The sequence below is a fragment of the Aphis gossypii genome, chromosome X, assembly GCF_020184175.1.
Source record: "Aphis gossypii isolate Hap1 chromosome X, ASM2018417v2, whole genome shotgun sequence".
In the NCBI taxonomy this organism is placed as follows: Eukaryota; Metazoa; Arthropoda; class Insecta; order Hemiptera; family Aphididae; genus Aphis; species Aphis gossypii.
Window position 1 is genome coordinate 64467658 of NC_065533.1, and position 11348 is coordinate 64479005.

Consider the following 11348-nt stretch of genomic DNA (forward strand, 5'->3'; position numbering starts at 1 on the left):
CAATTATTGTTCTTATACCTATGTTAATTATTGTTTAAAATAGTGTCTATTTAAAAATGTTTACGTAGTGTATGTTTATAGTTAATACTTCCTATGTTCTAATTTTTATATTATTACAATATGCCGTGACTACGAATTTACAGTATTGCTTAATACAACAGTCCCCGTTGTTAAGAAAAATATGTCCTCATATTTTAAATGGAAGGAATATTTTGATTAGTTGTTATCATAAAATATGTTTATGTTGCGTTTTTTTTTGTGGTAGTTTCTGTCTGAGTAGGCTTGTGTTGTTGTCATGTTTTATTCTTGCGTCGTTCTTTCATCTGTTGTTGTCCATCATGTGTCCCAAACCTGTTGTTCGTGTTTGTGCTAGGATTGTTCGACCTTTACGTGTTCGTTGCCATTATATTTTCATGGACGTAAATGATTTACATGATTTACGTGATGTGATTATTCGGTCTCTCGCGGTGTTGGATTACTATAACGACGCCAGTGATCTTTATATGTCCTACGTTCGCGGTCTGTACCACGTGGACATTAACTTGATCCGTCTGCGGCGTCTTCGTGGGGCACTTTGTTAATAATTCTATTTTATGTTTGTTTTATTTTGTTAAATTTTTGTGTAGAGTTCGAATGATGATTTTTATTTGACTGACGACTTTACTGTAATTTCATATTTTGTCTATTGTTATATTAGTTAGTATATACATAAATAATTTTCATAACCTTATTACACTCTTTTTTTTTTTATTTTTTTTTTATACAATTTTCGTTTACATCCACATATTTTGCATACAATTGAATGATTCTTATAAGCTAAACAATTTGTTTGTACTAGTTGTGTGCTAGTTTACAAGTGAAAAATTTTAATTATGTAATAGTCTTTCATTATTATTTACATACATATATATATATATATTTTTTTTTTTTACATATATGTTTAAACATACGTAAGTACATATGAATATAATAGTATTAATTTTGATACAGTGATTATATATGAATTTTTTTTTTCTTTTAGCGATTTGTCTGTGTTGGAGGTTGCCGCTATTGAATTTGTCGTCCCTGTCGATTCCTGTGGATTTAGTTTTATTATTTTAATTTTAATATGAAATGTATGTATTTGTATTAGTTAACGTTGTATGTTTTAAGTTTAAATGTATCATCTAAGTGGAATAGGGGGGGGGGGGTAATTGGTGTGCTGTCATCATTAATTGTACTGCTATTATTATTGGATATATTTTATAGATGGTAAATAGTATGATTATGGTTAATATGGATAGCCATGTAATATACATAATATCTCCCAAAAAGTCATTTATTAGTCTTTGTGGCATTTTTTCTAAAACAATTTCTTTGAAATATTCTTCGGGGTCTTTTATTTGTTTGTTTATATGAAAGTTTGGGACGTTTTTTTTCCAATCATGATTTAGTATTTCAGTTAAATTTGTGAAAAACATTTTGTCCTTTTGTTCTTCGTGTATAATTTTTAAAGATTTTAAAGTGGTCCAAGATATTGGTAACACTCGTTGTATTGTTAGTGTGTTTGTATTAATTAACTCGCAGGGATACATTTTTGGGATTATTACCTTTTTATTTTGTAATAGTTCGTGGTCACACGGTAGCTTTACTTTAATTAGTCCAGGGTGTTCATAATTAATTTTTAGTTCTTGTATTTCTGTGTTTTCCCCGATCCCGTTTCTAATAAATAATGTTGGTTGTGGATTTGTAACTGCGAAAGTATGAATGCCTATTTGTTTAATTATTGTATCGTCATTTTCGTCTTGTGTTACACATTGGAAGTAACAGTATTTGTTAATTTCGTTTAGGGGTGAATTTTTGAAAATTGATTCGACACATTTTGGCGTTAGTGATATATCTGAAGAAAATTTTGGAATGTAACATAAATCTGTAACAGGAGGGTCACAGTGTTGTAGACCTATTCCTGAAATGATCCTATGTTCATTATTTATTTTATTTACCGCTACGTATGTTTTTTCGGAATATATAATACACGTTGAATTATTTGATTTAAAATGGGCAGGGATATATTGAAAAAGTTTCCAATTGGTTTTTATTTCTCGGATCGGTATTTTTACTTTTACTAAAATCTCTGTTTTAGAAAATTGACATTCTGTTATTGGGATGTTGTAGTATGAAGAAATGTCGTCTGTTGAGATGGCTAATTCATATCCGTCCTTTTTTAATATTTTTGTTAATTTTCGTAAATCGTCATATAGTATGTTTACGTTAATGAGTCTTGGAGGAATTTTCCCTATTTTGCAGTGTAAGTGTGTACTTGATTCCCTTTCATAATTTATGAATTTTATTAACATTGTAATTACATAAAAAATGATTTCTTGTATCCCTTTAATCTCTTTATCTATTTTTGCATTTTCTAACAAACCGTTATCCCTTTCTTCTTCGTAAAATTGTTCCAAGCTTTTCTTTAGAATCTCTAATTTACCCGCCGTTATTGTTGTGTAGTTGTTAAGTTGGGTTGTAATAGTATTTAGATCTTTATGATCTGATACGAAAACATCTCTAAGTCTATCGGCTTGTTCCTTTAATTTTTCTTCGTTAGTGTAAAAATGTTTTATTTGTTTTTCTGTAGCTATATTGCAACAGAAATTGTAAAAATCCCCAATGAATTGTATTCCCCTTCTTGTTCTATAGTTTTTGATTTTATTGTTACTTATTTCTTCTAGTTTTTCCATGTTTTTTTTATTTTTGTCTATGTTAGAGTTAAGAGTGTTTAACAATGAAGAACATTGTTTTAGAGTATGACAGTAAGTTGTGTTTTTGTTTTTACAATATTTTTCTACTTCCAATAAGTCATTTGAAAAGTTGGATTCTTCTGTTATTGTCTTTTGAGTGTATATTAAAGGGATGCTCTTATCGTAGGTAATCGCTTCCTTGATTTCATTGAAAAATGCCCCTGATGATACAGTGATACTCAGTGGCTCCATTGGACTACATGTTCTCAGGAAGAACATACATATTATTGTGTACTGAAACATATTCTAAAACGCAAAATGATTAAAAAAAAAAAGGTGTTGTTACGCTCTTATTATTATTTAGTTATTATATTATGCTATAATTATTGTTAGTTCTTACTTATATTTTTTTTTTTTATTTACAGTTGGTTTTTATTTAGTTAGTTAGAGAATGGTTTTAATCTTTGAACATGTATAATATCTGTGGTTTGTTTTCCATTCAATATTAATTCTATTTTGTAATTTACATCCGATATTTTCTTTACTACTTTAAATGGTCCTCTGTACTTATGAGCTAATTTTTTTGTTTTATTTGGCTCCTGAAAATGAAATTTTACTAATACCTGTTGACCTGGTTCAAAGGTAATTGTTCTATGGGTTTTGTCATAATCAAGTTTTTGTTTTTCCTGTTCTTTTTTTATTATTTCTGGTATTTCTTTACGAATTTCTTGTAGTTTTCTTAACGAATCGTTAATTTTGAAATTGTCACTAGTTGGTATAATTTTATTATCTATTGGTTGGTTTGCTTCCATACCGTGTAGTAAATAAAAAGGACTAACTTTAAGTCTAGAACTTGGACATGTATTATATGCAAATACAATCATTTTGTAATAGAGTACCCAATCTTTTTGATTTTTATGAACATAATGTGTAAGACTATTACATATTATTTTATTCATTAGTTCGGTCATACCGTTTGTTTGTGGGTGGTAAGCACTTGAGAATACTTGTGTAATACCTAAAAGTTTACATGTTTCTTCTACTTCTTTATTTTTAAAGTGAGTGCCTCTATCACTACAAAAATATTTGGGAACTCCATATGATGTTATCAATTCCATTAAAAATTTTATTGTTTCTGCCCCGGTTGCGTTTGCAACGGCTTTTGCAAAAGCCATTTTTGTTGCATTACATGTTGCTACTATTAAGTATTTTTTTCCATGAGATGGAGGAAGTGGTCCAAGATAGTCAAAGGTTAACCGTTGTAATGGTTTGCCTGAATCTATTGGTATCGGCTGTAATAATCCTGGAGTTTTTCCTATCGGATTTTTTACTAATTGACACGAAACACAAGAGTTAATAAATTTTGTAGTGTCTTTGATCATATTATTCCAATGGTATTTTAATTTAAGTTTTGCAAGTGTTTTTGTAATACCGAAATGTCCGCTAAATATTGATTCGTGATAGGCTTTTAAAATAGAATTAATTAAATTTTTTGGGATTACTATAAGTTTGATCAGTTCATTTTTATTCCATTGTTTATAATAAAGTACGTTATCTATCACACAGTATCTTCGTGATTTTTTTTTATATTTGTCACTGCCTATACTTTTAAGACCTTTTAAAATATTTGAACAGAATTCGTCTTTAGACTGTTCAGTTTTTAAAATTTCTATAGACATTTCTTTTCATTATTATCAATTTTTTCTATTTCTGTTAGGTGTATGGGAAATCTAGATAAGCTATCTGCTGCTAAGTTAGCTGAGCCTGGTTTATGTTTAATTACAAAATCATATTCAATTAATTTAAAAATACTTTTTGTTATCCTAGAAGATGGAGTTTTCATGTTTTTAAAATATTGTAAACTAGAATGGTCACTAAAAACTGTAAATGTTCTGCCTAACAAGTATTCTCTAAAATAATTTATTACAAATACTACAGCTGCCATTTCTAATTCTGTAGTTGAAAAATTTTTTTCCCCTCCTTTTAATTTTCTTGACGTATATCCTATAGGGTGTTTTTTTCCGTTTTCGTCTTCTTGTTCTAAAATGCCTCCTAGTCCTTCTAATGATGCATCAGTAGTAATAAAAATTTCTCTCCCGTCTTTAAAATGTGCTAATACCGGAGCCGAAGTAATGGCTTGTTTTAAATACTCAAAAGCGTGTTCTTGTTCTTTTTCCCATTTAAATCCTACATCTTTTTTTGTGATTTCTATGAGTGGGTTAGCTATTTTTGAAAAATTTTTAATATATTTCCTATAATATGAACAGAGTCCAATAAATGCTCTAACGTCCTTGATTTTTATTGGTTTTGGAAATAATTTTACGGCTTCTATATTTCGTTCTAATGGTTTTAAACCGTTTTTTGATATTTTGTGTCCTAACAATTCTATTTCTGATTGAAAAAAATGACATTTATTAGTTTTTAATTTTAAACCTGTCTCATTTAGTCTAATAAACATTTGTTCTAAATTATGTAATGCTTTTTCGAATTCGTCAGCAAAACAACATATATCATCTAAATATGCTACAATAGACCTATATAAATATTCGCTAAAAGTTTGATTGATAATTCTTTGAAAAATAGGCGCTGAATTTTTCCAGCCTTGTGGTATCCGTTTAAATTGAAATAACCCGAAATCTGTTGTAAAAGCTAATTTTGAGCGGTCTTCTTGTTTTACCGGAATTTGGAAATAGCCTTGTGCCATGTCTATTGTGGAAAAATATTTTGCTCCTTCTAACGCCCTAAATATATCTTGGGCGCGTGGTATTGGATGTCTATCACTTATTGTTTGTTCATTGAGTTTCCTAAAGTCTACCAAAAAACGATATTCTCCCTTTTGTTTTTTGGGTATAAGAAAAACTGGCGCTGCATAATTACTTTTGCTAGGTTCTATTATATCGGCTCTAATCATTTCGTCAATTAAAAGTCTAAGTTTTTCTCTTTGCGCGGGTGAAACTCTATAAGGTGCCTGAAATGTCGGATTTTCCGAACTTAATTTTACTTCACATTCTTCTACCTTTGCACAATTTAAATCAAGTTGATCAGAAGTAAATAAATGTTTATATTTGGATATTAAAATCAATACTTTTGCCTTTTGTTCTTTTGTTAAATCGTTTGATATTTGTATTACTGTCCCTTGTTTATCGGTTATTTCATTTGGAAAATTATTTATTGTAAAAACGTTAGTATTTTGTTGTATTTCACCTATTACCGTGCCTTCATATATTTTTGTGTATAAATTTGAAAAATTGTAAATTGGAATAGTTGTTTCATTTTTCTTTAAACTATTTGTTTCTAATTTTAAATAATGTTTTTGACTTAAGCGATTCACTGGATTTATAATCATTTGTTCATTGTCTATTTTTATATCCGTTTTAATTTGTATATTAGTTATTACTTTCGGTGGAATTAAAATATCTTGAGTTACTATAATTTTTCCTACTATATTTTCTCTTTCTTTTCCTATGTTAGTTATCCCATTGTATTCAACCCATATTTTGTCCATTTTAATACTATCTCCCGTTTTAAAATTTATTGCTTTGTTATCAAAGTCTATAACTAAATTATATTTCAAACAAAAATTATTACCTAATAAAAATTCGCATGTTAAACCTTTGATTACGTAAGCCTTAATTTCGTATTCCGTTCCTAATATGTTTATTTTTAGTTGTGTCGTACCCATATTTTCTAGAATAGAGTTGTCAGCTCCTGTAATAGTTGTTTGTTTTTCTGGTGTTATTAAATTTTTATTTTTTATGAAAGAATACTCAATACAAGATATATTTGAACCTGTGTCTATTATTGCTTGTTTTTTTTTATTTTGAAATTGTATTTCTATGGATAAAACCTGGTTTTTCTTTTTAATGTTATCTAATTTTGTTAATAATTCATTTTTATTTTGTCCGAGGTTGTTTTCAAGTTCTTTTTTATATTGGTTAATTTTTTCTATGTGACCTATTTGTATATTATCATACCAGTTTTTTACAAAAAGTATATGTTGTTCTTTTTCTTTATTTGCTATTTCAGTAAACTGTTTTTTTTCTTCCCGAGTTTGTTGTCCGATTTTTGCTTCAAACCCGGTCTCTCTTAGTTTTTTACATTATCACACTGTGTTGCATAGTGTCCTCTTCTCTCACATTTATAACACGTTATATTTTCCATTTCACCTCTCATTTCTTTTTGTTTATCTTTATTTCTATATTGTTCCGGTGTCCTCGATCTGCTTTGTCTATCTCGACTATCTTGTCTCTTATAATTATCTCTTTGTGATTCTCTAGTGTAACTTTGTTCACGTGAGTCTGGTCTCTCTCTTGAATATGATCTATCTCTATTTCTACGCTGATTATCTCTCGAAAAAGATCGGTTTCTATTATATCTTCTTGAATCCCTGCTTGATTCTCGCGATCTTCCTGGGTATGGACTTTTGTATCTATATTCTGGTTTCCTATAGTAATCTTTATTTCTATTATAATCACGGCCTCTTGTCTCATTATTTCTATAGTAACTCTTGTCTTCATAATCGTCATAATATCTATTTTCTCTAAAATCTACAGATCTATTTGTATTCTTTCCCAGCATATTCATTCTTTTAACTTCTTCCGTAAGTTGTTCTATTTTTAATAATAAGTTTTCAGTGTGTTCCTCGTTCTTTTTTATTTCTTTATTTTTATGAAACTCTTGTAATTTAGTCACTTGTAAATTTAGTAAGTCAGTGTAATTGTTAATTGTCGGGCCTCTGTTATTAATTCTATGTTGCATAAGTTCGTATTTTTTTAGATTTTCTTTTAATTTTTTTAAAGTTGTATTATCTTGCATAGAAATTGTATGTAAAATATTCTCTTTTAGTCCTTTTAAAATGTAAATGCATATATCCTCTTCTTTCATGTGAGTTTCAATTTGTCTGCACAAACTTTCGATCTCAGTCATGAAACTTGTTGCTGACTCTGATTCTCCCTGTCTCCTATTTTCTAAATTTGTCTTTAAAATGGTAGTGTAATCAATAGGTAGATATTGATCAATAAACGCATCCTCTATCTCTTTCCATGTCCAGTTTGTTTTTAAATTATTTAAATTGTCTAAGAAATTGCTCGCAGTTCCTTTTACAAACATTGGTAAAAATTTTAGTTTATCTTTTTCGTCCCAGTTATTAAAGTCAGTTATCATAGAATATTGTTTTAAGAATTTTTTTACGTCCTCATTGCCTGTAAAATAGTCGGGTGTCATTTGTAAATTTCTTTTTCTGTCGGTCATGTTTTGTAAAATTTTTAACTCGTTAGATGATTGTTTTTTTTTATTTTTATCGTCGAATGACACTTCTTTATTTTTTTTGTTGTCAGAAGTAATATGATTTTCACAAGTATTATTGCTAATTTTTAAAGTATTTAAATTGTTTTCTTTTTCTGAATTTTCTGGGAGAATATTCTTATCTTTGTTATGGAAACTTTTATTTAAAATGTTAAACCTATCGAAATTGTCACTACTGTTTCCTTCTGTGTTTTGTTCGTTAAAATTTAATGATTCATATATGTTGTCAGAGTTATTTATGTATTGATTTTTATCGTTATTTATAATTTTTTCGATTGTATTAGTTATGTCCTGAGCTTTGGTATTGATATTTTCATATAATTGTTTTGATTTCTCTACTTCCTCTTTCGTTTTTAAGTTATAATAGTCATTCTCTTCCTCTGAATTTTCCTCAAGCTCAATACCTTCTATTTTGATTCTATTTTCCACTGAGATATTAATTACAGCCTGTTTTTCTCTTTCTGTTAAAGTTTCTCTAATATCGTCAAGTTCTATGTTACCTTTAAAATATTTTGATAAACGAGCTCTCAATTCTCGAACTGTTCCTGTTGATTTTAAATTTTGTGATATACAAATGTCAATTAACTCAGGTTTTTTTTTATTGTAAATCTCTGTTAACGTTGTTATTGAAAATTCTAAGATGTTATTTTTGCTCATGTCCTTTAAAATTTAAAATTTTTATCCATTCGAAAAAAAAAATTTTACAGTATGAAGAATTTTTGGAATTATTTTTCTAGTATAATGGGTACTCTAATATATAAAAAAAAAAATATTATGTGTGCAACAACAAAAAAAAATTTTCTTTGAAGTAAAATTGAGTATACTTACCCCTGTTGATGTTCTCGATATCGCTCTGAACGATGTTGCTGTCGAGATTGACCGCGTTCTGGATTCAGGGAACTTCCTCTGCTTTCCGTCAAATGCTTCAATAATGTCGTTGAATTTGACTGTGTTAGAAGAAGAAAACGTTCTTCCTAGCTTGTTGTCGAAAATCAACTTCGAAAAAACTTCTCAAATCCGTACAGTCAATATATACAGTCAATCGTATACACAAATATATACGCGCAGACTTGGTTTCGTAAAATAACGAAAATAAAATGTTCGTATGTTCAGACAATTGTACACACAAAAATGTAAAAACACACACACACACACACAATTTAAACTTCGGTAGGTAACGAGCCTTAGTTGGGCGCCACTTTGTCGTATACGCCGATCAAATCGTACATATAGACATAAACACACAACAGAATTCAATATTACACTTTAGAGAATCTAAGCCCTAAGCAGTGGCCGAGTCACACGACCACTCACTCTCTGGTCTCTCTTTATTCATAAAATCATAACCCTATATATATATATCCATATCTTAACCTACTTACACATATTTATTGCTTACATGCTAAAAGTTATTACAATTATTGTTCTTATACCTATGTTAATTATTGTTTAAAATAGTGTCTATTTAAAAATGTTTACGTAGTGTATGTTTATAGTTAATACTTCCTATGTTCTAATTTTTATATTATTACAATATGCCGTGACTACGAATTTACAGTATTGCTTAATACAACAACATTAAATATAATTTTAATATTTAATATATATCTAATTAATATTCTTAATATTCATTAAATTAGTTAGGATATTTACCAATTGAAATTGTCTATAGTAATAATCAGATGGGAATATAATTTTGTATGTTTTATTATTCTACGTATGAGGATCCAATATTATATGTTTATTGATGTATGCACAGAACCTATATTATAATTTTATCTAATAAATATAATATTCTAGTGTGATTCACTTCTAGAATTTTTTGCATTTTACACTTTAAGTGGATTATTGGTTATTTTAAAAAAGAACATACACCTTAGTGATTTCCGTTGACTGGATATCAACTTTTACATTGATTGGTATTCTAAATAAGGTATCCTAAATGGCCTTCAAAACAAAGGGTTACAACAATTATGTTGATGAAAGGAAGTAAACCATCTAAGGATTGGAAGTCATAGCCCATTAAAAATTTTGAACAATTCGGTACAATATATTTTATTTTTATTTCATTTCATATATCATTACATATTATAATGCTTAATACCATAAAATGTAAATAAAATTAATAAAATACATTTAATAATATATTTATTATAATACATAACATATAGTCTCATATGAATAAGCAACAACGAAATTCAAATATTTAAGTCTGAGTCGGAAAATGAAGAAATTTTAAGACGGGGCAAAAGACTAAAAATTATCCAAACCCCAATATGATGCATTGATGCATAATAATGTCGGTGGCCTATTATGTCTATTAATTACAGTATCATACAATATTTTAAATATAGTATTTTTGATTTATAGGTAGTTCTTGTGAAGAAATGACTGCTCTTAAATTGTATGAAAAACCGAAAGTTATCTACTAGTGCTACGTGCTCTGATACTTCATATAAGTACTAAATATAATACATATACGAGTAGGTAGCAAAACGTAGTTCTAAATGACCAAATAAAATAAAGACCAAAATTATGAATAATCGTGTGAATAATCAAATAGTTGTTTGCGCACGAACTGACGAACTTATTGACAATAGTTAAATTGTGTGAATAATTACCTAAATAATTATTCGAGCACGAATTTATTGACAAATCAACAGTATGAAAAATGGTAGAATAGCAAATGATTACGCAAAGGCTCGTGTGTGAATCGTTATCCGCGGTGAACCAATAACCACAGCATGGCCGTAACTGGAAATAAATTTTTTTTTTTGGGGGGGGGGTCAAGCAAAAAAAAGAATTGAGTTGTAATTTTATTATAAAATTTTACAGGTAATTTAATATAGTATAAAATTCATAATATTAATAATAGTATAAATATATATTTTTTTAAATAATAATGTTAACATTTAAAAATTATAATAAAAAAAAAATAATGAAATTTATATTTAAATATTTTTATTGCTAAATTTAAAAATAATTGTTAAACTTAATTCTATACATTTAATTTGGAAAATTGTTGGTTTATATAACAAACTCTATATTTTTTGTTTTTCATTTGAAAAACGACAAATAACTTCTTCCGGATCTACAACAATATTCCTATGTATACTGAGTAATGCTAGGCCAGTTGCATTTCTTAGGTAATTTTTTATTCTTTTCAGAGGCGAAAAAATTCTTTCCGGTGTTGCCGTAGTCAGGGGCGCCGTGTATAGGGGATCTTGGGGGCTACAGCCCCCTATGAGTTTGCTATAGTGGAGCTCTAAAACGAAATAATTTATGTAAAACTTCAGTACAAGTGTTTATAAAAATAGTGAGCCCCGT

General features: G+C 28.4%; 1 protein-coding gene across 1 annotated transcript; it reads right to left on the reverse strand.

Annotated features, from left to right (window-relative positions):
* Positions 1-1166: 1166 nt before the first annotated feature.
* Positions 1167-9033, reverse strand: LOC126552665 (uncharacterized). The gene is made up of 2 exons (XM_050207372.1): positions 8850-9033; positions 1167-3023 (listed from the first exon to the last, which is right to left on the reverse strand). Exon 2 carries the CDS (start codon positions 3018-3020, stop codon positions 1167-1169), a length of 1854 nt encoding a protein of 617 aa, XP_050063329.1. The 5' UTR covers positions 3021-3023; positions 8850-9033.
* Positions 9034-11348: the final 2315 nt, after the last annotated feature.

Excerpts from the sequence above, each read along its gene's own strand:
- LOC126552665 (XM_050207372.1), bottom strand. The coding sequence starts at position 3,020 with ATGTTTCAGTACACAATAATATGTATGTTCTTCCTGAGAACATGTAGT.